The sequence below is a fragment of the Diospyros lotus genome, chromosome 13, assembly GCF_014633365.1.
Source record: "Diospyros lotus cultivar Yz01 chromosome 13, ASM1463336v1, whole genome shotgun sequence".
NCBI lineage: Eukaryota > Viridiplantae > Streptophyta > Magnoliopsida > Ericales > Ebenaceae > Diospyros > Diospyros lotus.
Window position 1 is genome coordinate 2,530,779 of NC_068350.1, and position 27,150 is coordinate 2,557,928.

At 37.6% G+C, this 27,150-nt stretch overlaps 2 protein-coding genes across 8 annotated transcripts; one reads left to right on the plus strand and one right to left on the minus strand.

Moving 5' to 3' along the window:
- Nucleotides 1–6: 6 nt before the first annotated feature.
- Nucleotides 7–4,437, plus strand: LOC127788429 (uncharacterized). The gene is made up of 2 exons (XM_052316675.1): nt 7–102; nt 3,738–4,437. The coding sequence occupies exons 1-2, from the start codon at nt 16–18 to the stop codon at nt 3,984–3,986; spliced, it is 336 nt and encodes a 111-aa protein (XP_052172635.1). The 5' UTR covers nt 7–15; the 3' UTR covers nt 3,987–4,437.
- LOC127788428 (protein COFACTOR ASSEMBLY OF COMPLEX C SUBUNIT B CCB4, chloroplastic) lies at nt 1,520–25,823 on the minus strand. Of its 7 annotated transcripts, none has more exons than XM_052316670.1 (9): nt 25,561–25,821; nt 25,112–25,278; nt 14,491–14,590; nt 14,304–14,377; nt 13,615–13,799; nt 13,416–13,486; nt 10,246–10,332; nt 9,617–9,773; nt 1,520–1,743 (listed from the first exon to the last, which is right to left on the minus strand). In XM_052316670.1, the coding sequence occupies exons 1-8, from the start codon at nt 25,690–25,692 to the stop codon at nt 9,684–9,686; spliced, it is 906 nt and encodes a 301-aa protein (XP_052172630.1). In that variant the 5' UTR covers nt 25,693–25,821; the 3' UTR covers nt 1,520–1,743; nt 9,617–9,683. The 7 variants fall into 7 exon arrangements, with proteins under 7 accessions (XP_052172630.1, XP_052172631.1, XP_052172628.1 ...); XM_052316671.1 differs by having other exon boundaries at nt 1,520–1,749; XM_052316668.1 differs by lacking the exon at nt 1,520–1,743 and adding an exon at nt 5,403–5,842 and having other exon boundaries at nt 25,561–25,820.
- Between the last annotated feature and the right edge of the window lie 1,327 nt (nt 25,824–27,150).

Genomic DNA, 27,150 nt, shown 5'->3' on the forward strand with positions numbered 1-27,150 from the left:
CTTACTGTTGCAGTGATGACAAATGTAACTCATATGAGATCAAAAGAGTACAAGACTGAAACCTGCCACATCTCTATTCGACAATACACGCTCAAATTCACGGTGAGTGATGAAGGTACCAAAGAAACAAATTGGCTTATAGAACAAGAAATTTACCAATTTAGAGTGCATGAAGAATGATGACCTTCTAAATGCAAATAAGAATGAACATGCAGACATACAAGTTTCTGATTCACCATTGCAACAGTATGAAAAGCAAAAAGAATTCAACAGTCACAATCCAAAACCACACGAATCAAAAAATGCCAGGAATTGTGTAATCATGGACATATAATTTGAAATACCTCAATTATCAGTTCTCTTTAGTAGCATTGGAAATTTGGAAGGACATAATCAGGAAGAAACAGAGAGAAACAACAAGAAATGGTAATAGCCATATCCTTATGTGCAAAGCAGATGACAATATTAATACCAGTAAGACTTATCAAACCCCATCAGAGAAGATTGGAGATTAAACCAGGTACAAAAATTCATATGCTATTGCCGGTTCCAAATGGAGCTGCAACATGAGTCACACATGCAGGATGCTTTAAAGCTTTTGGCTAAAGTGACCGAGAAGCAAGATTCAGACATGATAGGCAGCCCAAAACATCAAGCATAAATGCAGCTTTCACTGGCTGACATATTGCTGAAACCTCCTTTGTATGGCCTAAGATATAATTCTCATCTTGCCCCCAAGGGTATAGATCAAGTAATGGACAAGTGATAAGCTAGAGTTAGTATTAGTAGGTCACAGGTTCGATATTCAACCTAGACAAGAGCCAAAGACCCGTCTGCGATTTACCTCATCTGTCGAAATTGAGGATACAAGTGGTGGGAGACAGCGCAATAACGGTAATCCCAATATACAGTTCTCATCTTTCTATGCTAAAAGCATGAAATCTGTTGAAGCATGCGTATGATGGGTGGCTCTGTGGGCTGTGTTCGTGACCTCCTGAGATTGTGTATTCCTATGTGCTCATGTGATAGTGTACACGCAGTGTACTCGTGCGCTGAAGGTCAAAGATGCAGAAGCCTTTCCTAATCTGGAATAAGGTCAAAGATGCAGCAGCCTTCCTAATAATAGTCTCTCTCTGGTCCTAGAATAGGAAGTTTCCTAATAGTTGTCTCAAGTCTAACTTAGGAAACTTTCCTAACAAGTGTAAATATGCATATGGTATTTATTGTAGAAGATGGATATATTAGTTTTCATATGTATAAATCTTCTCCTCTATAAGAGGAACCAGCCGTGTACATTATTTCAATAGTAAGAAAATCAGTTTCAATTCCCTTCTTTTCTTACAAAATCGTACCTTATACTTTACCTTCAATGTAACACCCCACTTTCCAAAATACGCAACAATGCGAAACATAAACCGACATCACCTACGAGCGTTATGGAAACCCTTGCTAACAGAAACATTTGGATCGAACCTGAAAGCTTAACGAAAGCTAAATAAAGGAGTTTTCACTAGATTCCTTTACAAGTACAATAAATGTATACAACTTTCAATATCCATAAAACACAACACATCACAACAAGTACAATTGTAGGACACCCACACACACCATTTACAACCTTGAGTATCATAACTGCTATTTACAATACATCACTTGGGTTACAATGGTACATAATGAAACCAAAAGTCCTAAGCTAGCCGATCATCTCTTCCTCGCCCACGCTTGAAAGGGAACCTGAAACACCTGGCACTTCCAATATACATGGAACATAGAACGTTCCAAGGACATCAACTCAAATTAGATATAAATCTAAGTGAGTGAATTAGAAAAGGTAAGTACATGCGTGCAAATGCAATAATGTTATTATGAAATCCACCCCTGTGGTAGCAATGCTAGGGTGTTGCAATCACCCTTGCAGTCATCATAATCACTCATAACTCACCGTAAGAGCACGAGATCTTCCATGATGTCCCAACAACTAGCCACAGTCACCAACACGAACATAATATATGACAAAGCAGAAGGAATATGCATAAATAAAGGAAAATATGACATGTAAGCCACAAATGCATGATATGCAAGCCAACATCCACACACAAGTGAAGCAACAAATGCTCAAAGTGTCACAAAACATGCAGGAATCACTCATCTTGACCGATTATCTTAGGAAGCACGATTTACAACGAGTGGGATGGGTTTTCTCGCAGTTTTCTTACTGCTTGGCATGAATTTCGAGAAAGATCCAAACATGATATCAGGGTATAGGCTTATCCCAAAAGTTGATGAGCTAATTCCTGTATTTTCGGGGTTAGTATAGATACCAAATAGCCCAACTGAAGATCTACTATGTACGGGAGCATTAGGCCTGGTGGAACTTGCTGTATAACAGGAACAACTATATCAAGAAAATTTCCCAGAGCATCTACAGGATGCATGATACGTCCCTGGAGTACCGCAGTCCACCAGCCCATAATGGCCCTTTGGCGTTGGTTATCTATCTCATTGGGGTCCATATCCTGTCACAAATCAAAACCTCAATATCAGTCAAAACATAACTTATCCAAAATCACAGTAACCCCTGCTCTTATACCACTGTAACACCCCCTCAGCTCAAATATCACAGGAAGGCATACACATAATTGCCTAAAGGGTATTAGGAAACCTTAAACAACGAAAGCTATGGATCGAATTTGCCAAGAAAATTGGAAGGGTTTCCCCAGACTAATATAAACACATACAAGCCTTTCTTAGGGTGGTGTTCAAGTTTGACATTAAGTAGTACAATCGTCAACTGATACAACGCTTTGTTTACAACTCAAACAAGACAATACATTAAGCCACAAGATAAAAGGGAAAAAAAAACATCAAGCGTCCATAATTTCCTTTCCATTTGCCTCGCTTGCCTCCTTAAATCCTGACATGTCAAACATCTACACATATGCAAAGTGTAAGTGAAGTGGTTTCATGAAAGAAATAAAGCATGTATGTAATGCACATATGCAAAGTGTAATCCCCTTTTGTGGAAGCCATGCCAAGGTGTTGCAATCACCCCCACGCACGCCATGCTCACATTAAACACAAATATGTGACTCCATAGAGCCACCCATGACAGCCACTAGCTTGCCACAACACCTCATGCTATGTAGTGAAGTAATTAAACAAAGAAACATGCTAAACAAAGAAACCACGTGAGTAGGTTCACATTCAACACAAATGATTCAATAAATGATCAATATGTAGCAAGAATAATGCAAGAAATCATCCACCTTAGATATTTGTTATCTAACTTGGGTTGATGCCTTTGGAACGTTCCGCATTCCAGGTATGTTTGACGTATTAGGATCTAAGGAAGCAAGCGAGGCAAATGGAAAGGAAATTATGGACGCTTGATTTTTTTTTTCCCTTTTATCTTGTGGCTTAATGTATTGTCTTGTTTGAGTTGTAAACAAAGCGTTGTATCAGTTGGCGATTGTACTACTTAATGTCAAACTTGAACATCACCCTAAGAAAAGCTTGTATGTGTTTATATTAGTATGGGGAAACCCTTCCAATTTTCTTGGCAGGTTTGATCCATAGCTTTCATTATTTAGGGTTTCCTAACACCCCTTAGGCAATTATGTGTATGCCTTCCTGTGATATTTGAGCTGAGGGAGTAGTATAGTGGTATCAGAACAGGGGTTACTGTGATTTTGGATAAGTTATGTTTTGACTGATATTGAGGTTTTGATTTGTGACAGGATATGGATCCCAATGAGATAGATAATCAACGCCAAAGGGCCATTATGGGCTGGTGGACTGCGGTGCTTCAGGGACGCATCATGCATCTTGTAGATGCTCTGGAGAATTTTCTTGATATGGTTGTTCTCGTTATACAGCAAATTCCACTAGGCCTAATGCTCTTGTACATAGTAGATCTTCAGTTGGGCTATTTGGTATCTATACTAACCCCGAAAATGCATGAATTAGCTCATCAACTTTTGGGATAAGGCTTTACCCTGATATTGAGACATTTGTCAATCACTTGCGCAAGGCAGAACTAAATCAAGAAATTGGAGACATGCCAGTAGATGAGGATGGCCATGTAGACTTTCCCGAGGAAAGGGAACTCACGCCTCTAACAGCATCGGAGTTAGAAGAAGAATAGCTCTGCTTTGGACTAGGAAATTTTGTTGGTTGTAGATATGTATGATAGATATCAAATCGGATATGTTGTATTATACTAGTGATTGTAGAATAGGTATAGCACTTACCCCTTACGCACGGGAATTTTAGATTGTATGACAAATAAAATAGTAGACTCGGATGGCATAGATGATACTCTAGCAGTTGTGTATAACGAGGATGTAATGAAATAGTGATAGTATAAAGTGTGATGGTCTAATGTAAAGCGTAGCAGTTATGTATAGTTGAACGTGTACCTATGTAGGAATGGTAAACAGAAATATGGGCTATGTAAAACTCTTTTGGATTTTGGATAAGGCTGGGAATGGACAAATTGGGTGTGAGGATTAAGTGAATTTGATCAAATTAAGAAATAATTTATAAATTTCATTTGAAGCATTTAAAGAATGATAGGGTTTGAGAAAGACCTCGCAAGCACTTGGGAGATAGGAGAATCTTAAGAACCTAAGGGCATCAGAAAAGTATTTTGTGGGATAGTGGTAGGTCTGACCATAAGGGTTAGTATTACTTTCTTTGAGAATTTTAGAAGCTCCAATTATGATTTCTGTAAGACAAGTCTAGCTAATTTGCTTTATGGACTCAAAACACGTGATCCTTAAATGTCATTCTTATAAACTTTGTGGTTGTTTCAAATGGTGAACACTGGACAATCCCAAACCTTCAGACAAAGGGGTGGCACCCAGGAGGAGGAGGCATGACGTCCCTAGGAGGAGGGAGTAGAGTTGTCCCGGGGAAACTCGTCTAAAGGCGAGGGTTAGGAAAATGAGGACCGTATAGATCGGGTGGAGCGAGTTCTAGAACATATGATCACGTATATGTAAAAGACTTAGCCACCGGGTCAAAATATTCCTCGAGTGCCGGATACCATCGATAGGTTCCAACGATTAAATCCCCCTATTTTTCGAGGAAGGTCAAATGCTGACCCAAGCGAAAGTGAGTATTGGGCAGAACATGAAAACATCCTATCATCAAAACTCAAAGATTAGTAACATGAAAACATCCTACAATGCTATTTACATTTATCACATTTGTACACGTATATAGACTTTTTATTTCACTATTGTGTCATTTCAGGTACATCTACATACAATCATTTGTCTCGCAAAACCAAAAATCATTCTTCCTTGGTTTCGGATCTATTCTTGCCATGAATCAAAACATTCTCAAAGTTAGTAAACTAAAATTTAAATCAAAACCACAAAGCCACCACAACCTAAATATCCTCAAAATTAATCAATCACACTTAAATAAGAACCATATATTCTAGCTCTGATACCAACTGTAACGCCCCACTTTCCAAAATACGCAACAATGCGAAACATAAACCGACATCACCTACGAGCGTTATGGAAACCCTTACCAACGGAAGCATTTGGATCGAACCTGAAAGCTTAACGAAAGCTAAATAAAGGGATTTCCACTAGATTTCTTTACAAGTACAATAAATGTATACGACCTTCAATACTCCATAAAACACAACACATCACAGCAAGTACAATTATAGGACACTCACACACACTCTTTACAACCTTGAGTATCCTAGCTGCTATTTACAATACATCACTTGAGTTATAAGGGTACATAATGAAACCAAAAGTCCTAAGCTAGCCGATCATTTCTTCCTCGCCCACGCTTGAAAGGGAACCTGAAACACCTGGCACTTCCACGTTGCAGGGGCATCAACCCAAGTTAGATATACATCTAAGTGAGTGAATCAGAAAAGATAAGTATATGCGTGCAAATGCAATAATGCTATTATAAAATCCACCCATGTGGTAGTAATGTCAAGGTGTTGTAATCACCTCCGCAGTCATCATAGTCACCCATGGCTCACCGTAAGAGCATGAGATCTTCCATAATGTCCCAACAATTAACCACAGTCACCAACACGAACATTATATATGACAAAGCAGAAGGAATATGCATAAACAAGGGAAAATATGACATGTAAGCCACAAAGGCATGATATGTAAGCAAACATCCACACACAAGTAAAGCAACAAATGCTCAAAGTGTCACAAAACATACAGGAATCACTCACCTTGACCGATTACCCTAGAAAGCACGGTTTACAACGACCGGGATGGATTTTCTCTCAATTTTCTTACTAGTTGGCACGAACTTTGAGAAATGCCCGAAAACTCCGTCGAGGCTCATTCTCTCTCAACTTTCTCCCTTATTTTTCGACAACATTTCCTCTCTCAAACTCCCTTCCTTTTCCTTCTTACTTGGTGTCCAAAATGAATAACCCCAAAACCCTTATTTATAGGAAACTCCAACGAACCAAATCGCGCCACGTGTCGCGTCATCATGAGACTTCAAATCCTATCTCCTAAGTGACCAATGAATGCTTGCCACATGTCCTTAGGGATAAGATTTGGAGACTTTTGCAAACTTGGAGACTAAGTAAGTTTTTCCTTGGCTAATCACGTAATGCCACCTCAGGGGGTCATTATGAGCCATCATGTGACCTTATCTTATCTTCCAAGTGGCCAATGGTTGATTGACATGTGTCCTTGAGGATAAGATTTTGAGACTTTTGGAGGCTTAAGTAATCTTAGAGGTTAAACAAAAGACTTGGAGCAAACTTAGACTTTAAACAAAGACTTAAGGAAGACTTGGACTTGAACTTCAAAACGATCCAAAGCTCCATTTAATTTGAGTTTGAAATCTAAGATATTTTGAAGAGATATTTTAAGATTTTAACAAACAACGCTTTGGCCTAAACTTTTCGCATAACTGCACCTAGGCCCTTGCAACTTGATCCCCGGGCCATTTTTAATTACACTTTTTGGTCCCTAAAAAATGGATAAATTACACTTAGCACCCTAAGATTTTAAGTAAATTACACTTTCACCCGAACTTCACTATTTACGATTTTGCCACTGGTTCAGAAATTGAACCTTTGTCTCAAGGTTTCTATAATCCGTTGAAATGACCTATTTCCTCAAGTATTAGAACCTAATAACCTCAAGTATTGCATCATATTTGAGTTTGAAAATCTGGGATGCTACATTCAAGGCTAAGAGGGAAATTATTGTCATTGCAGGAAATTAAGTAGGGTGAACTCTCATATCTTAGACACAAAATACAACTTAGATTATTTTCTGAATATGAGAGTTCACCCTGCTTAATTTTCTGCTACGGCAATAATTTCCTAGCATTGGTAAGTATTGGATATGATCTCATGCTTAGTCTATAAAGATGAGAACCGTATTTTGGGCCATAAGACCTGGCAATACAGCAGTTAGTGAATGCTGCATTTATCCTTGACATTTAGTACATATCATGGCTGAGTCTTGTTTCTAGGTCACTGTAGCTAAAAAGCCTCAAAGAATCCTACATGTGTGACCCATGTTGCAGCTCCATTTTGGAACCCTTAACATATGAATTTCTGTACCTGGTTCAATCTTCAATCTTCAATCTTCAATCTTCACGGATGAGGTATGATAAGTTTTACTGGAATTAATATTGCCATCTGTTTTGGGCATAAGAATATCGCTATACCACTACTTGTTTCTCTCTCTGTTTCTGATTTCAGCAGGTATAATTCCCCCAAATATCATGCACATGAATAAGTGCTGAGCAAGTATTGACTGGTTAAGTTAAAATAATCAGCCATCTCTTTCCGTCAAGCAAGTGTACAAAAGCTCTTTTTGTGAAAAACTGATAACAGTTCTTGTCCCACTTGCTTGATGGAAAGAGATAAAAGTTGATCATTTTAACTTATGATAACCATGCAATACTTGCACAACACTGATTCAACTGTATGAATTTTGGGGGAATGATGCTGACTGAAATTCTTCTTGTTGTCAGGGACTTGAAAAATAATACAAAATTTTCAGCAAGATTTGATAATGAATTAGTAAGCTATATTTGATTTACTTTGTTTAAATATATATAATAAAATAACTAATTCGGCTAGTCATGATTTGTGTATATCAAAAATTATGTTCGCAAACTAAATATGAATGTCTACATTACTCCAACAACAAATATTGGTGAGTATTAAACAATAACATATCAAGTCTTAATTGATGAGCATTCTTTTGAAAAATAAAGATTCACTAAAATCATGGCACCACATTTTTTTTTTTCACCTGGACAAAATAAGATAAAAATAATATCTCAAGCCTTTATCCTATTATGTGGGATTAGATACATAAATTCTAATTTGCTAGTCATTTTTATCTATGGTCTTAATTTCTATAAAGCTCTTATAACTCATATCATACTTGAGTGTCTCTTGCCAAAGTGTCATCCTTTTCCTTTGTCTAGTTTGCTAGATATTTATTCCGTTCTATCTACTCTCCTCACATAATCCTTTATTAGTTTTCTTCTCACATGAACAAACTATCTTCATTGTGTCCCCCACATCTTATTTTTAATAGGAATCACTCCAACCTTATTACGAACAACCTCATTTCTAGTTTTATCTTTTCTTATATGGCCATATATCTATCCTAGCATCCTCATCCTTATTACATGAAGAAAATAATAACAATATGTTACTAAATAATTTACTTAAGTTAGTTCAAACAAATAAGAAAATAGGATCATTTGAATAATATATGGAATATTGCAATTCTCTGAGGTAAATTAAGCAGGTGAAATTTATAATGTAACTCGTGGGTGGTGAAGCAGAATTTAGGTGGGTGAAAGTGAAACACAGCAAACCATTCTAAACTATTTTGTTGATTGCAGTTGACTGATCTCAAGAATTCCTAACTATTTGGGGGCCATGGCCCTGCTGTTTCTTGTAATCGCTTTGCGCTATTTTTTCTTGTTTAATACATTTTTTATTTACAAAAAAAAAAAAATCTCAAACCAGGATGATGGGGTAATAAAGATAGCAGACTGATTGCTGCTAGTGGACAGGTTTTTAAGCACAGTAAAATAATTCTTTTTTATACATTTAATAAGAGTTTAACTTTGCATTGATACATTGGGCATATTACATAGTTTCTGGATGTAAACGTTTCTCTTTCAGTCTGTGAACCTTAATTCTAAAATTTCATGCGTCTACTAACATACAAGGCAGACTAATACAAGAGGTGTCCTAAAAGCACATCAAGGTACAAGGAAAGTTTCAATGGGAACAGAGCCCATTAAGTAGTTAGAAGAGTTACCAAAAGGAATGAACAAGTGGTAGAATGCATTTCTAATATTGTCACTGGCATGCTGCGGGACTAGAATCTATCCTCTAAATGTGCTTTCCAGAACCACAAATATCAAGCAACATCCTAAAAGGAAAAAGGTCAAAACTAAAAACCATTGGACCACCTGGTAGGTGGTTTTTATCTGTAGAACAGTTCTGAAACTTTTGGAATAACTTCCCTACTTTCAAGTTTCAAACAGGAAGAGTATCGTTTAACATGAAAAGAATACAACACTACAAACAGAAATAGGCATCCACCAAAAGAAAAGAAATTACCTTGATAAAAACCTTCAAAGAAACATAGGCCGACAGAAAATCAAATTATTTGAGAAATTGATTGATTTCAAGCTATATCTTGGACCATCATAGGGGGTTTGTTCAGAAATTTTGTAAGTGTAGCATCCAACTTCTCTGCAATTAATGAAATCCATGCCTGTAAAGAAGGGTTAAGGAATTACATCGGGTTAGATCCACAAAATTTATTCATCTGATAATGACCACTACCTATTTGGTTGACCAAGCAATTTTCTGTTTGATGTTTCACATAAAGGAATAAAAAATCCAATGGAGATAATTACAAGGACAAAAAAAAGAATTCCAGATTGATGGTATATAAACTCTTATTAATTTTGTGCACTGAGAAAGATCCTTTGTTGCTGGAGACACGAGTGAATACATGAAGACAATAGAACAGTTCTTTAAAAAGAAAATACATCTTCCAAAAGATATAGAAAACCCAAAACAAAGCGGGGGAGGAGGGTAATTGTGATGCAAAGCATCTGAAGTTCATTACCTTGGTAGCAATGTGCTATAAACAAAAACCTGACTTATGGAAGGTTGGTAGATGTACCAAAGGTGCTACATTAGACAAGAAGAGATAAAAATTTCTAATGCTATGGAAGTACCTGGTCAGAGGTTGTAAAGCCCCTAATAGTGTCACCACCAATTATTGCAATTCCTTTGTCTCCAAGTGGCTGCAAGATGACTGCCTGCTAAATTGAAATTTGTATCAGTAGTACAGTAGTACTTAAGAAGCAAGAATAAGCAATATATACTTTAGCAGTCCTGACACCTGTATGACAATAAAATGGAAATATATATGTGAAAATACAAAAACTTTTTCAGAACAGAAATATTAAAACAAGAGATTTAACCAAATATATGTACAGCATTGAGGTTAAAAGGCTTAGCATCAATAACATGCCAGTAGAAAACACTCAAAACATCAACTTTCCATTAACATCAAGAAAGAAAATGGTAATGCTACAGAAGAAAACAATCAGTTTGCCAGAGGAAAAAGTATTAGGAAACCCACCCAGAAAACTTTCTAGTCATAAGATTTCAGACTAGAGAAGGGCACAGAATGATTTCAGTTACACCTATTCCTTTCCTTTCCAATGGAAAGGCTTCTTTACGCTATCTATTCAGGAAACAAGAACAAGCCACAGAAGCTCAAAGCTTGAGCAATCCAGAATTATTCACAAGCTTCCTGCAACATTACTATATTCAAAAATCAATATGTGAATCAAGAAATCATGTAATTCTCCAACTAGTATGCTAGGAAACTGTAAGTTGTGTCTTCACAAAGAACTCCAGAATGATTATCAAAGTGCACAAAATTTTTTGTTGAATTTTACATTATTACTAAAGGTTGATCAAATTTAAAGGGTAACCCTTCCCCAACGAATGTCCCAGCTCTAAGGTATTACACAATTACATCGTGATAGCCTGACGTTCTTAAATTCTTTCTTTTCTTTTCTTTTCTTTTCTTTTTTTTTTTTTGTTTTAGGACAAGGAATCAACAACCAATAACGGTGCGGATCAGGTAAACCATGAATGCCCACAACAAAGTAGCCAGCAAACCATGCACACCAGCTAAACCAACCAAAGGTTTATGAGCTTATAGCCCCACTGAGGTTTGATCTCTAGCAGCCAGCGAGGGGAGCATACCCCCCTGACCACCAGGCCAAACCCTGGGGCAAAATTCTCTCTCCCCATTTTGGACCCAATGCCCTTCATAAGCAAATATGAAAAAATTTCAACAGCAATAATCCCAAGAGCTTTTCACATTCTGTTTTATATTTTTTGATAAAAACAACCAAAACAAGATTAAGTTTTCATGGTAAAAACTTGTAACAACCTACTTTTGATAATGATGAGTATTTCCATGGCAAGAAAAGCAAGTAATTTTAGTTAATGCATGTGACCTGGCTTTATGGGAAGTAATAGTACTACCAGGCGACTGGGGCACTAAAAGGAGTGAGAAGGGAGGACCCAAGTGATCAAAAGAGAGAGTGGCACCATCCACTGACATATGGTGAGAAAAAATTGGTGACCCTGGTGAGTGGAGAAAAGCCTTTTTTTAGTTATTTGGTTCTTTTGGAACCAAAGAAGGCTTTCAACGACAAGCATGTTGCAGGGACAGGTGGCTCATTATTTCCCTTGACCCAAGAAACAAAGGATTGACATCTCACAATCAGAGTGACGATGAAGCTGTCAACCCCAAAGTGATTGTATTATAGGATGTGGGAGCTTTGAGCAAGGGTAATGTTCTATGTGAGGCACCATGAGCCACAAAGTGTCTCCCTCTCTCTTTTGACCCATCAAGATGACATCCCTTTTGGCAATGTGTGTCTAGGGATACTGTGCAAAGAGATCCTAGTTTCTACCTTGATCTAGGCTTCAAGGTGATCATTATTTGTATGAGCGTACCATGAAGATGCGAGGGCAAACCCTTGGGCCAGAGACAAAGAGTTCTAAGAGGTGCTCAAGGAGGGAGGAGTTCTATTCAGGCAGATGTATGCTGGCTGAGTCAATGAGAGAACTTCATAGTGTCTTGAGGTGGCAATTTGGTTGTCATCCTGTGTGTTACCTCATGAAGCTAAGAGGTCTGTCCTCAGGCAACTCATGGTTATTTGGAGAACCCTACCAGCAAGGGCGGAGCCAGGATTTTGGTTCAATGGGGGCGAACTTAAATACAAAAAATATAATTTTAAAAATAAAATAATAATGATAATGTTAAAATGATATCTTTTTTTTTTTTTTTGCAATTGTTCCTTACAACTTTTCATACTAGAAATTACAATTGTTCAAGAAACTACATTGATTATTTGAATCTTTAGACTCGTCATGACCATGAAATGTTAGTTCTTGCCATAGAAAAATTCAAACACAATCAATTGATGCATTTAGACGAATTCGATAATTACACAGTATTTGTTCTAACTGGCTGAAGAAAACTATCTCAATATTTTGCTCTTGATTTATTAAGATTTTACAGTTGTTTCAAACTTAATTGTGTGCACTATTAGCATCTCTAACATGAACTTAAAGTCTATCTTTTTTTAAAAAAAAAAAAATACTAAACCCTTCTTTTATAAAAGAATCACCATCTCCTTATTCCTCATTATTTATTTTAAAAAGATAATAGTATAAGCAAAATACGACATCTTTGCTTATACTATATTCCAACCAATAACCAAATTCATTGAATCAAGCTGGAATGAATCGTTTTGATTTCGAGGCTGACACAAACCTCTTTGCAAGTAGACTCTTCTAATTTGATCTTGAAAATTAACATTGTAATTCATTATTGTAGTTCTTAGCCCAAGATCCATAGGAAGTTGTGCAACATCAATTTGCTCAATATTTGCTTTGTTAATTTGTTCATTTTCTTCAATATAAATTTCATCCATGTTTGCTTTCTTTGCTTCACAATTTTCTTCAATACTTAGTTTTATTTGCATTATTATTATAAAAAAATAAAATTATGTGCAAATTGTAAAAAATGCTATGAAGGTTACTACTGGCTCATTATATACTTACTTTCTTCAATATTTATTTTTTTATTTCTAGTAGTAAAATATAATATAAATTTTTTATTTTCAATAGTAAACATTGTAAAAAATAAATTTAAAAAAAAAATCTGGCCCAGTAGGGGCAACCGCCACCCACTGGGCCTCAGGTGGCTTCGCTCCTGCCCACAAGGAGTTTGGAAGGACTACCTACATTTACCAAGCTTAATACAATTATTAGTCAAAATTAGTCTTATTCATGAGAATAAAAACATGATTACCTGTGTATTTGGTGGCAGAAATGGAAGCTCTGACTTCCCCGGATAGAGAGATAGGTTGGCCAAATAGCTCTCTAAAATGGACATTAGAGACAAAAATTGAGGATCATTAGCTTGTCAGTAGCCATGTTATTAGAACTTTAACATACAAAAATAATGGGGAATTCGAACAGAGAGTACTCAGTTTATACATATTACTTACGTGACCCAGACTTCAAAACACTTTTGTAAAGTGAACCTTCCATCAAATTATTGGGAACCACGGGCACCACTTCAGAGTAATTTGCAGAAGATGCAGCAGCAAACCCAGTTTGAAAGATAAAATTGTTATCATAAACAATAACTAGAGATCTACTGCATGTTGCAACCGAAAGAGACTCCCAAACCCTGATAGAAGGTAAGAAGATCACAAACAATCAGCCTCTCCAAACATCAGTAAACGGCAAATGGCAACTTTTTTCTGGTAATTACAGTTTGTCCTTACTAAAAAGAAATATCCATCCCTAGCAAAAACTAAGGACCACCAGCCTAACAGACTATTAAATTAGAATTTGGAAGGGAAGATATGACTATGAGAATGAATATACCAGAACACTGCGTAATATATGGAACGAGTAATCAATTAATAAGACAAAAGTTCATCATGCACAACTAATTTTATCCTAGTCTTACACTCTAATCAAATCTGGACACAAATTTTAGAACAAGATATAGATGGAGAATATTTTGCTTAAACAGGAACTTTAGATATGAATTAACCTGTGTTCACGTTTGTACCTTTTTATCAATTTTTCTTCGTCCTAGTATGAAATTAAAAGTGAGCATAACAACAGTGAAAATAGAAAGTAAAGCACTTGAGAGCCAATGCATCAGTCTTAGAAGTTGTAGTACCATAGTAACTCAGAAACTACAGAATCAGGAAGAAAAGAATTTATCTTCTGACATTCCACACCATCAGGATTTACCTGAAATCAAAAATTAATGAAACTTTAAAATGTTTCCTAGACTGATGGGAATAGAATCTACTTGGGGGGAGGGGTATGGTATTATGTTTGCGAAAGAGAACACTGAGCCTCACCGGTAAAATAGTTTTTGGCCGGATTGATAGCCATACTAGACCAGTTAAAATGTTGGTTACTGCCAAACCAAGTGTCAGTAGATCCGCCCTAGACTGTGAACTGCATGATGAAAGGTCTTAGATGAATATGGGGGTATACCCAAATATTAATATATGACAATTAAACTACTGATGAGAACAATTGCAGCAATACATAATTAATTTTTCTGTAAGTAAACTATCTAGGAAACTGAACAAATCTTCCAAAAAACATAAGCATTTATCAACTCAATTAGAAAACAAGTAATAACTTTAAAATAAAATGAGCCTAAATTATTTAAACTACATGTATGGCAGAATATTATCAGACTTGATTTATAATGAATATTTTCTCCGAATGAACAATTCGACAAGAAATTGAATGAACATATGTACTTATAAGTTGGAAGAAATATTTTAAATAATTTAGGCTCCATTATTTTACAGTCATTATTAGTTTTCTGATTGGGATGATATATAGTTATGTTTTCTGAAAGATTAGTCCACTCCTCTTAGTTGGTTTACTTGCAACAAATTTAATTATATATTGTTGCAATTGTTCTTATCAATAGTTTAAATTGCCATCATAAATTGATCTTTGGATACATGCCAATATTCATCTAAGACCTTTCATTGTGCAGTTTACAGGCCAATCTATTGACACTCGGCTTTGCAGTAAACAATATTCTAACTAGTCAGGTATGGCCATCAATCCAAATAAAAACTATATTACCGGTGAGGCTTAGTGTTCTCTCCCAAACTCAATACCATACCCCTTCCCTTGAAGTAGATTTTAGTCCCATCAGTCCAATTCTAGGAAACATTTTAAAGTTTTATTAATTTTTTAATTCAGGTAAATCCTAAAGGTGTGGAGTGTCAAAGGATAAATCCTTTCCTTCCTGATTTTTTAGTTTCCAAGCTACTACCTATAGCTTCTATGACTGATGCATCAACTCTCAAGTGTTTTACTATCTACGTTCACCATCACTATGTTCATTTTTATTTTCATACTAACAAAGAAAAATTAATAAAAAGGTACAACTGTGAACACAGGTTAAATCATATCTGAACTCTGAAGTTCCTGCCAAAGCTAAAAATTCTCCACTATATGTTATTCTTATCACCGCATTTAAAGTGCACGTTTTGAAATTTTGTATCCAAATTTGATCAAAGTGTAAGACTAGGATAAAACTTGCTGTGTTGATGAACTTTTTTCTTATTAATTGGTTACTCATTCTAGATATTATGCAATGTTCTGCTATACTAGTTATCATAATCATATTTTCCCTTTGAAATTATAATTTAATGGTCGGTGAGGCTAGTGGACCTGAGTTTCTGCTACGGATAGATATTTCTTTTCAGAAAAGTGAAAGAAAACATTAAGATGTTAATGTGCATTGGGTAGAAGAGAATTGATATCTCATGAATGATCAAGATTAGCAAGACAACCTATAATTTAACAGAAAAACGGTTGCAGTTTGTCGTTTACTGATGTTCTAGAGAGGCAACCATTTTATGGTCTTCTTGCCTCTTTTTTGGTTGCAACATGTAATAGATCTCTAGCTATTGTTTATGATAGCAAATTTATCTTTCAAACTGAGCTTGCTGCTGCATCTTCTGCAAATTACTGTGAAGCAGTGCCTGTGGTTGGCAATAAGTTGATGGGAGGTTCACTTTACAAAAGTGTTTTGAAGTCTAGGTCATGTAAGTATATTGTTGAAAATAGGATCGATTAACACACAAGAAATCACTCTCTCTAAAAGCCAAAACCCACCCGATAGAAAACAGTAATAGATAAACCAATATTAGAGTAAATCAACACAATAGCAGAAAAGTAAGGAGACAAGAATCTTATCCTGGTTCAGGCATGAAATGCCCTACATCCAGACTGCCGATGACCGAGACAGAATCCACTAGAAAGCCAATCAAGAATACATCACTCCCTCTCTCGCATACAATTGGCTATGATCAATAGCCTTCCCTCCCAAGAATATAAGGACCGAGCAATGCTCTCTCTCAATATCTCTCTAGGGCCCATGCAAGATAAAATCATAAAGAATGAATGCTGCCCTAACCGAGAACCTATCTGCCTCTATTTATAAGAGATAGAGGCAATTACAAACAAGGACTTATATGCAAATAATAAAATAATAAGGGATGTCGGAAATAACTTCTATAAGTTATTTCCGTTACATTTTAAACATATAAAATATAAACATACAAATTATTTCCAACTACATACAAAAAGTCCTCTACCAAGACTTGACAACTTAACTAATGCAAATACTAACAATTTTCTCCACCAATTTGCAATAGTTGAGTCTCCAATCTTTAGTCTTCCAGGTTCTGCTTTTGCTTCCTTTCTTCTATCTTCCGGCTTCCTCTTAAGCTTGATTGCTTAGACTTCCTTAAGCTATGTTGAGTAGCTTCATGTAGTGTTTCATCTTGGCTGTTGGAACGGCCTTGGTGAACATGTCCGCTGCATTTTCCTCTCCTACCACTTTTTCTAGCTTCAGCTCTTTTTTGTCAAGTATCTCCCTGATAAAATGCAGACGCACATCAATATGTTTTGTGCGTTCATGGTGAGTCTGATTTCTTGCTAGATGAATTGCGCTTTGGCTGTCACATTTCAAGGTGGCATCTATCTCCCTACCTAGCAATTCTCCTAGAAGCCCCTTTAACCACATACCCTCCTTTATTGCCTCTGCTATGGCAATATATTCTACCACAATAGTTGATAAGGCTACAACATGTTGTAAACTGACCTTCCAACTCATTGTGGCATTCCAAATCTTAAAGACATAACCTGTGGTTGATCTTCTCCTATCCTGATCTGCTGCATAGTCTGCATCGGAGTATCCTAGGATTTTGGCTTCTATTCCCTTTTTTGCTCCACCATAAACCAAACCAGTGCCTAATGATCCTCTTAAGTACTTGAACATCCACTTAACTGCACCCAATGAGCCTTCCTTGGGTTTGCCATAAACTAGCTAACCACACTCATGGCATGAGCAAGATATGGCCGAGTACAGACCATGATGTACATCAAGCTTCCTAGTGCACTAGAGTATGGTACATCTCTCATTTCTGCCTTATCTTCCTCATTTATAGGAGATTGATTTATTGATAGCTTGAAATGCTAGGCAAATGGTGTGCTAACAGCTTTTGCCTCAACCATTCTAAATCTTTGGATTAATTTCCTTTGGTAATTTTCTTGTCACAATGCTAGGGTTCTTAACTGTTTATCCCTCTTAATTTCAATTCCCAATATCTTCCTTACTTCTCCTAAGTCTTTCATTTCAAATGCTAACTTTAAGTCCAGCTTTAACTGTTGGATTTCCTCCCTTGATTGACTTGCAATCAACATATCGTTAACATACAATACGAGGTACAAGGATATGTTGTTTGATACTTGCTTATACACACCAATCATATGAACTCCTAACAAACCTATGTTCAATCATAAAAGTGTCAATTCTTTTATATCATTGACGTGATGATTGTTTTAGTCCATATAAGGATTTCCTAAGAATGCATACTTGCTCTATTTTTCCTTTAGACTCGAACCCCTTAGGTTGCTCCATGAGAATCTTTTCACCTAATTCTCCATGAAAAAATGCAGTTATGATCCATTTGTTCCAACACTAGATCCATGTGGGCTATCATTGCAATGAGTATTCTAATTGAGGTGTACCTAACCACAGGGGCAAATAGCTCATTATAATCAACTCCTGCAACCTGTGTGAATCCTCTTGCAACCAGCCTAACTTTATATCTACGCTTAGAATCCTTTCCAACTCCTTTTATCTTATAAAGCCATTTATAGACCACTACTCTTTGTCCCTTTTCAACTAAGGTCCAAGTCTCATTCTTTCTTAATAAGTTGATTTCTGATTTCATAGCCTCAATCCACTTCCTTGAATCCTTAGAGGCTATAGCTTCCTCATACGATAGGGGTTCCTCCCCTACAACCTCTGATGCACTTGTAAATGCATAGGAAACCAAGTCTGAAAAACCATATCTCTTAGGGGGTTTGGATTGTCTTTTCTGCCTATCCCGAACAACATTATACCTATGCTGGTTAGGCTGATCTTCTGCATCTGATCCTTCGTTTCTTTCTTCATGAGGGTCAAAATCTTGGTTAGCTATGGGCTCCTCTAAATCTACTTGATGATGATCCAAATCCTGGCTTTGAGAGCCAGATGTTTCTACACTAGGTATATTTTCCTGCCATTCTATATCTACATTTTCTATTGTAGATGTTGGCTCCTTACTACCATTATCATGCAGTCCCTTAGCTACAGATTTCTCATCAAAAATGACATCCCTTGTAACTACAATCCTTTGGTTTTCAGGTTCTAGACTCCATAGCTTATACCCTTTTACCCAGCTGGATATCTTATAAAAATGCATTTCTATGCCCTAGGTTCCAGGTTTCCTTGTTTTACATGGGCATATGCAATACACCCAAATACCCTAAGGTGTTTTAGGCTAGGTTTATGTCTTGACCATTTTTCATAAGGGGTCTTAAACTCAATTGCTACTGATGGAGACATATTTAGGACATAGGCTACAGTGTTTATAGCTTCCCCCCAAAATGCCTTTGATGGGTTTGTATGAAATAGCATACACCTAACTTTCTCTAGGAGTGTCCTATTCATCCTCTCGGTAAGGCCATTTTGTCTAGGGTTTCCTAGGATAGTCAAATGCCTAACTATCCCACTATCTTTACATAGGTCTGTGAACTCCTTATTGCAGAATTCAAGGCCATTGTCAGTCCTAATGGTCTTTATCTTCCTCCCCCTTTGGTTCTCTATCATGGTTTTCCATGTTTTGAATGCCTTAAAAGTATGTTCTTTTGTTTTCAAAACATAAATCCATACCATCCTTGAGAAATCATCAATTATGGACAAAAAATACCTAGCTCCACCATAAGTGACAATTTGGGCAGGTCCCCATAAATCGCTATGGATATAATCCAGGGGTCCCTTAGATGAGTGCACAGCTATTTTGTTAAATTTTACCTTAGTGGCTTTTTCATATATACAGGATTCACATTTATCTAAACCTGCCACTTGGTTTCCTTTTAACATCCCTTGTTTGGCTAATTCTTTAAGGCCAAACTCACTAATGTGAGTCATCCTAAGGTGCCACAATCTTGAGGTTGTGGCTGCCTTATCACTTGCCACTGCTACTTCCTCATTTAACCCAGCAGCTTGCAGAACATATATCCCATTCTATTGGCTGGCCTTCATACACACTAGGGATCCTTTGGATACCTTAAATGTATCTCCCTCTCCCTTAAAACTATAGCCATTTCTAGTTAATTCACCAAGAGAGATTAAATTTCTTTTTAATTCCGGGATGTGTCTTACAGCTTGAAGGGTCCTATGGGTATTGCCATGCATCTTAAGCCTTACTTCTCCTATTCCTTGGACCTTACACTCATGATCATTTCCTAGAAGGACCTTGCCCCCATCAGTGGCCTGGTAATTTACAAACCAGTGTCTATTGGGTGTCATATGGAAGGAACAACCGGAATCCATGATCCACATTTCCATCACTGAGTTCTCACACACTGTTAGTGCATCAGAACTGTCATACCCAAACTCACAAACTAATGCTCCACCATCTAAGACATTCTTCTCCTTGAAATCTTTCTTTCTTTTTGGACAGTTTCTTTTAAAATGCCCTTCTTCTTGGAAATGATAACATTTAACAGGATTCCTCCAATTTCTTGACTTAGATCTAGATTTGTTTTTCCCTTTGGAATCCTTTTTAAAGCTCCTAGATCTAGCAGTCAGAACATCACCACTGGAGGTTTTTTCTTCTTGGTTATGCCTCAAGTCTTTTGAATTTAGGGCTCCTATTACATCTTCTAAAGACAATTTATCCATGCCATGTTGCAAAATATCAAGAAAGTGCTCATATGACCGAGACAAAGAATGTAATAAAACTAATGCCCTATCTTCATCATCATATTTAACATTGATGTTTTCTAAATCTAGGCAAAGTTTATTGAACTCATCTATATGATCTTGCAACTTTTGATTTTCTTTCATCTTAAATGTAAAGAATTTTGTCTTTAGGTATAACCGACTTGATAAGATTTCTGTTAGGTAGAGACTATCCAATTTTTTCTAGATTTCTAAGACTGTAGTCATCTTGGATACTTCCCTTAATACCTTATCTCCTAAACTAAGAATCAAAGTATTAAAAGCTTTTTCCTCTATATCTGCTCTCTGTTCTGTCGAGAGAGTCTTTGCCCCATCCCCTACTTTCTCTTTATCCCGTGATTCCTCTTTTAGTGCCTCCTCTAATCCAAGATTACCAAGGAGGGCTTGCATTTTTATTTTTCATAAAGAAAAATCATTTGATCCATTAAACTTTTCAATATCATATCTTGATGCGAAACCAGACAGAGCCATTTCCTTGGGTTTCTAAGACTGGGTTCTTGGATGAATCTTGAAAGAGATTATGTGTAATCCTATGCTCTTATACCAAATTGTTGAAAATAGGATCAATTAACACACAAGAAATCACTCTCTCTAAAAGCCAAAACCCACCCAATAGAAAACAGTAATAGACAAACCAATATTAGAGTAAATCAACACAATAGCAGAAAAGTAAGGAGACAAGAATTTGATAGGACACTGATAATCGAAGGAACTACAAGCTAGAAATTAACAAAATGAAAAGAAAATGGACTTTCGAGAGGTCCACACTCCCAATATCCTCACTAAGATATTCCCCCCTTCGACTCTATTTGCTTCTCTTATTTATAGGAATATGTTGCCCTCACATGCCCCCCCCCCCCCACCCCACGCTCTTTGCTCTTCCCATTCTACCCCTTAACTGAATTTGTTAGTCTGCACATGCACCAATTATCCTTCTCCTATTTCAATTCCTATTATGTCCTTATTTCTGGTAACGGAATATTATGGGTTGCCTATCAATACTCCCCCCACGGAACTCACCTTGTCCTCAAGGTGAAAAACAGGGAACTGTTGTAGGGTTCCCAGATGGTCCAGGACCCATTTGGGCTTGGAGTATGTGAATCTTATCTTCAATTTGCTGGGTTGTCTCCGTGATTTGCGATAGACCCAATGGCCGTAACACCCTAACTTCTACCTTGATTTTTGGCTTCAACCTATTAACAAATGTGCCCTCCAGTATGGCCACTGAAACTTCTCTCGCCAGGGCCACCAAAGTCTTCAAGAGAAGGCGGTATTCCCGCATGGAATCATCATGCTTGAGGGCCAAAAGCCTCTCCTCCATTGATCCCTCCTATGAAGATCGAACTCGTTTACTTAGGTGGATCTTCAGATCCTCCCAATTTCGAACTCCCTTCCGTCGAGTCTCCCATTGAAACCACACCCAAGCCCCTGCTTCGAAACACAGAGTAGCTGACTCGATTTTCTCCTCCTCGGACAGCTAATTGATAGAGAAATATCTTTCGGTTCGGAAAATCCATTCATCCAGATTTTTCCCTTCAAAATTCGGCATCTCCAGCCTTCTTCCCCGCACTTCCGACCACCAGTTCCCTCCAATTCCACCCTCAAACTCCCTGCCCATCCCGATTCCAAGTGATCCCTCGGAATTCTAGGTAAATTCCGAAGGTCTATCTCCCTCCTTCGCTTTGCTCTTCCTCTCTTGTTCATGATCCTCCCACTTTGTCCTCAAGTATGCGAACTGGTCCAGCATGATTGCTACATTCCTTTCCATCGATTGCACCTCCCTCTTATGGCATCGACTCCATTCTGCATCCCCTCCATCTTCCCCTCTTAGCTCCCCAACTCTGTCCAACAAATTCACCATTGGGATCGTTAGCCGATTTCTCAGAGAATTGAGCCCTTGACAATTGATCCATGAATCAGTTGTTGGATGTGGAGAAACTAGACTCTGCTTGGCTCGAAACACCCAACCATCTGGTTCGTCTTCTTCAAACACCGGCATCTCCAGGCGTTAGCCCCTTCCGTTCGACCTCTCATAGACGTCATACTCACCGCTAGCTTCCTTGTGTTGATTTCCCACCTCCGGCGTGTCCTTCTCAATGAGGGACGACCCCATCAGTAAGTGCTCGCCAGACTGTTTCCCCTTCTTCCCTTTCTCCTGGTCTTCTCGTCTCTCCTCGTTCTTCCTCTCCCGTTCCTACTCTTCCCACCTCATTCTCATCCAAGCAAACCGTTCCAGCAAGCTTGTTGCCTTCTTCCCCACCGATTGAACCACACCCCTCATGGCATCAAGTTCCCGTTGCATGCCTTTCATCCTTCCTTCCAATTTTCCTACTTGGTCTGTCAAGTTCACCATTAGGATCGATGACGCTCTAATACCAAATTGATAGGACATTGATAATCGAAGGAACTACAAGCTGGAAATTAACAAAATGAAAAGAAAGTGGACTTTCGAGAGGTCCACACTCTCCCAATATCCTCACTAAAATATTCCCCCCCTCTACTCTATTTGCTTCTCTTATTTATAGGAATATGTTGCCCTCACATGCCCCCCCCCCCCCCTTGCTCTTCCCATTCTACCCCTTAACTAAATTTGTTAGTCTGTACATGCACCAATTGGCCTTCTCCTATTTCAATTCATATTCTGTCCTTATTGTTGGTAGTGGAATATTATGGGCTGCCTATCAGAATCTTATCCTGGTTCAAGCATGAAATGCTCTACATCTAGACTGCCGGTGACCAAGACAGAATCCACTAGAAAGCCAATCAAGAATACAACACTCCCTCTCTCGCATACAATTGACTATGATCAATAGCCTTCCCTCTTGAGAATACAAGGACCGAGCAATGCTCTCTCTCAATATCTCTCTAGGGCCCATGCAAGATAAAATCAAAAAGAATGAATGATGCCCTAACCGAGAACCTATCCGCCTCTATTTATAAGAGATAGAGGCGGTTACAAATAAGGACTTATATGCAAATAATGAAATAATAAGGGCTGTCGGAAATAATTTCTATAAGTTATTTCCGTTACATTTTAAACACATAAAATATAAACATACAAATTATTTCCAACTGCATACAAAAAGCCCTCTACCAAGACTTGACAACTTAACTAATGCAAATCCGAACATATATCATATAGAACTAAGTATTCTCTGTTCAAATTTCCAGTTATTTTTTTATGTTAAAGTTCTAACAACATGGCTACTGACAAGCTAATAATCCATTTCTATCTCTAGTGTCCTGCATTTTAGAGAGCTATTTGGCCAGCCTATCTCACTATCCTGGAAAGTCAGATCTTCCATTTCTGCCACCAAATACAATGATAATCATGTTGTGATTTTCATGAATAACACTGACTTTGACAAATAACTGTATTAAGCTTGGTAATGTAGGTACTCCTTTCAGACTCCTACTGGTGTTCTCCGAGTAACCATGAATCGCTTAAGGACAAACCTCTTAGCCTCATGAGGTAACACATGGGATGACAGCCTAATTGCCACCTGAAGACAGACTCAATCAGCATACGTCTGGCTGAGTAGAACTCCTCCCTCCTTGAGCACATCTCAGAATTCTTTGTCTTTGGGCTTGAGGATTTGTACTCACATATTCACAGTACACTCATACAAAAAATGATCGCCTCACCTAGATCAAGGTAGAAACTAGGATCTTCTTTGCACAGAATCCCAATAGACTTGTGGTTGGAGGATAGGATACAGGGCACAATCAAGGCCCATCTCCCTCCTTGCTAATGGGGCCTGTTCTTGATAGGTCAAAAGAGAGAGGGAGACACTTTGTGGCCAACAGGATGGGGCTTCACAAGAAGCCATACCCCTACTCAAGCTCCCGCCTCATATAATTGCTTACAAAACTGATCACTTTGGGGTTGACAGCTTCGCTGTCACCCTCGTCGTAAGATGACAATCCTCTGTTTCTCAAGTCAAGGGAAATGAGCCACTTGTCCTTGCAACAAGCTAGACCTCCAAAGCCTTCGTTGGTGCCAAAAGAACCAAATAACTATAAAAGAATGCCTCTCTCTATTCACAAGGGTCACCAATTTTACTCACGATATGCCAGTGGATGTTGCACTCTCTTTTTTGATCACTTGGGTTTTCTCTCCTGTCTCTTTTTAGTGCTCCACCAGTCATTTTTTTTTTTTTTTTAGTTTTTGATGAAATGATCCAAAAATTTTATTAAAAGAGAGTCAAAACGCCATCAAAGGATAAACATAACCCTGCAATGTTGCACATCATTAAAGCATGAAAAACAGAACTCTACCAACTGCACACCTCACCTCAAGCAATATCAAAAGGAAACAAGGCACTGAAAGCAGAATGAGATCAATAATGCCTGATTTCCAACAAAACCAAAACCCCAACGCACAGGCCATACTGAAACCGTAGAAGAAATGGGAAAACCAGCACCTAGGTAGACTGAAGCCAAAGATGAAACAGCAATACCAGTCACCTGGTGGACTGATTGAGTAAGTAATAATATTACTTGCTTTTCTTGCCTTGGAAATACTTTTGCCATTATCAAAAGTAGGTTGTTACAAGTTTTTTGCTATGAAAAATTAATCTTGTTTTGGCTGTGTTTCACCAAAAAATAGAGAACAGAAAGTGAAATTTTCCAGACAGCATCATCACCTGGAGGCATCGGCAACAGGAGCTATGCCGGAAACGGCGCGATTGAAGAGAACGGCCAACAGAGAGAGGACACCGACGTAGATTGGCATACTCCGGACAACGTCGTCGTTCTCTGACACCAAATCGGCTGCCCATTCTCTCCTCGGCTTCGGCCCTCTGTACCCTCCCTTTCCAATTCGTTCCCAACCATAATCAGCGAGAGGAACATAGACAAGTAGCAAACGAACAAAAAATGAAGAGAATATTCAATTTAACTGCCACATCATCGCGCTACCGTCCATCACAGCCCAACAACATGAGAATTTGATAGATATTTGATAAATTTAAGATTCAACATACAATTTATCTTCATCAACTACATGTATATCAGGATATAATTGGACTGTGATTTACAACGAATATTTCCTCCAACCGAACAATTCGTGAACAAATTGAGCGAATGTATGCACCTGTAAGTTGGAAGAAGCCCTGACGGAGCGAAGGAGAGCAGGAACACAACGACGAAGAAAGGAGCGGCGTTTGGGGTTCCATATTGGGGCTGTGATAACGATAGGACGGAGAAGAAGAGTTCCCGCTTCCATTGCCCCAATTGTATTTGATTTCTGTGTCGAATCGAAGCTCTTTTTTTATTTTTCTCCGATGAATCGGAGCTGTTTGAAGAAAGACGATAAACTATAAAAGGCGGCCGGAGGTGATATACCATGAAACTCTATCTGGACCCACTTTTTTTTTATGCTTTTCAATGCTAATCTTCTACGATTACATGAATATTTTTTAAAAATATCATCCTACACAGCCATTCTCTTGGCATCGCCTATTATCACTAGTCATCATTGCACCCGACCATCATTATTCTCGTGGCCACAAGATACATTCGTACCTACCAACGATACTCGTTGACCTGCTCATCATTGCAAAACTCTCATCAACGATCGCATCACTCATCATTGTCAGGTTTCAAGGACGTTTGAATGCACTCAAACCCTAAAGTTTGGGTGCAATGATGGCTGTCACGTTTGTCACAACAACATATGGGAGAGACAAAGAGGAAAGTTGGTGCGATAATAGGTGGGAGTTGATGGCAACCGCGTTCGTCGTGGTCGCCGGTGGGAGTGACCTTGGTGGGAGAGAGATAAAAAGAAGGAAAAATAATAAAGTAGAGACGATAATAGGTGAGAGGTGGGAGCTGATGGCGACTGCGTTCATCGTGGTTGCCAATGGGAGTTTGGGCCACCAAAGATGATGGGCGACCTCCAAAGATAATGAGTGGCTGCAAGTAAGGTACGATGATAAGTGGTTGTGAATAAGAATAAAAATAATTTTTTTATTTTTACATATTTTTTAATATGGGTGTGGAGAGTAAAAATATTGAGTGCATATAAAATTTCTCTATGGTGTGCGAAGGTCTGTCGTCATTTCATGTAGTGGTTAATTACGAAATTGGAAGGAATTTTAGAGAATATTTTTATGGTTAAATTGGTCAATACACTTTTATTTATTTGTTAAATACTTTTGTTTAGATTTAGATACCCTTTGTGGTTGGTTTTCAATCAAATTAGTTTATATATTTTGATAAATTATTAAAATATATCTTTTTATTAATAATTTAAAGTGTAAATTTTATAAACTTAATTTTAATCTTTCTTTAATTAAAAAAAATAAAAATAACCTTACTAATTAAAATTCACACAAATTCTAGCATTAGAACTCTTGTTGGGTTCTCACGCTAAAACCAATATAATGGCTTCAACATTAGAACCCACTGGATGTTTTCGACATTGAACCCATAGGCTCCAACAATGGTGAAAAATGAGAGAAAGAGAGATATAAAATAGAGGAATAAAATGATGATAGTGAATAATATGGAAGACAAAAATTAAAATTAAAATTTCAAATCTAGAATAAGACGATAAAGATGGAGATTTCAAATATGAAAGATGGGAAGATAAATTCTTATATTTTTGTTTATGTACTTTTACTTTTTTTTTATACGATCATTTAGATTTTTCATTGTTCCTATTAAATTCCTAGGCCTATGT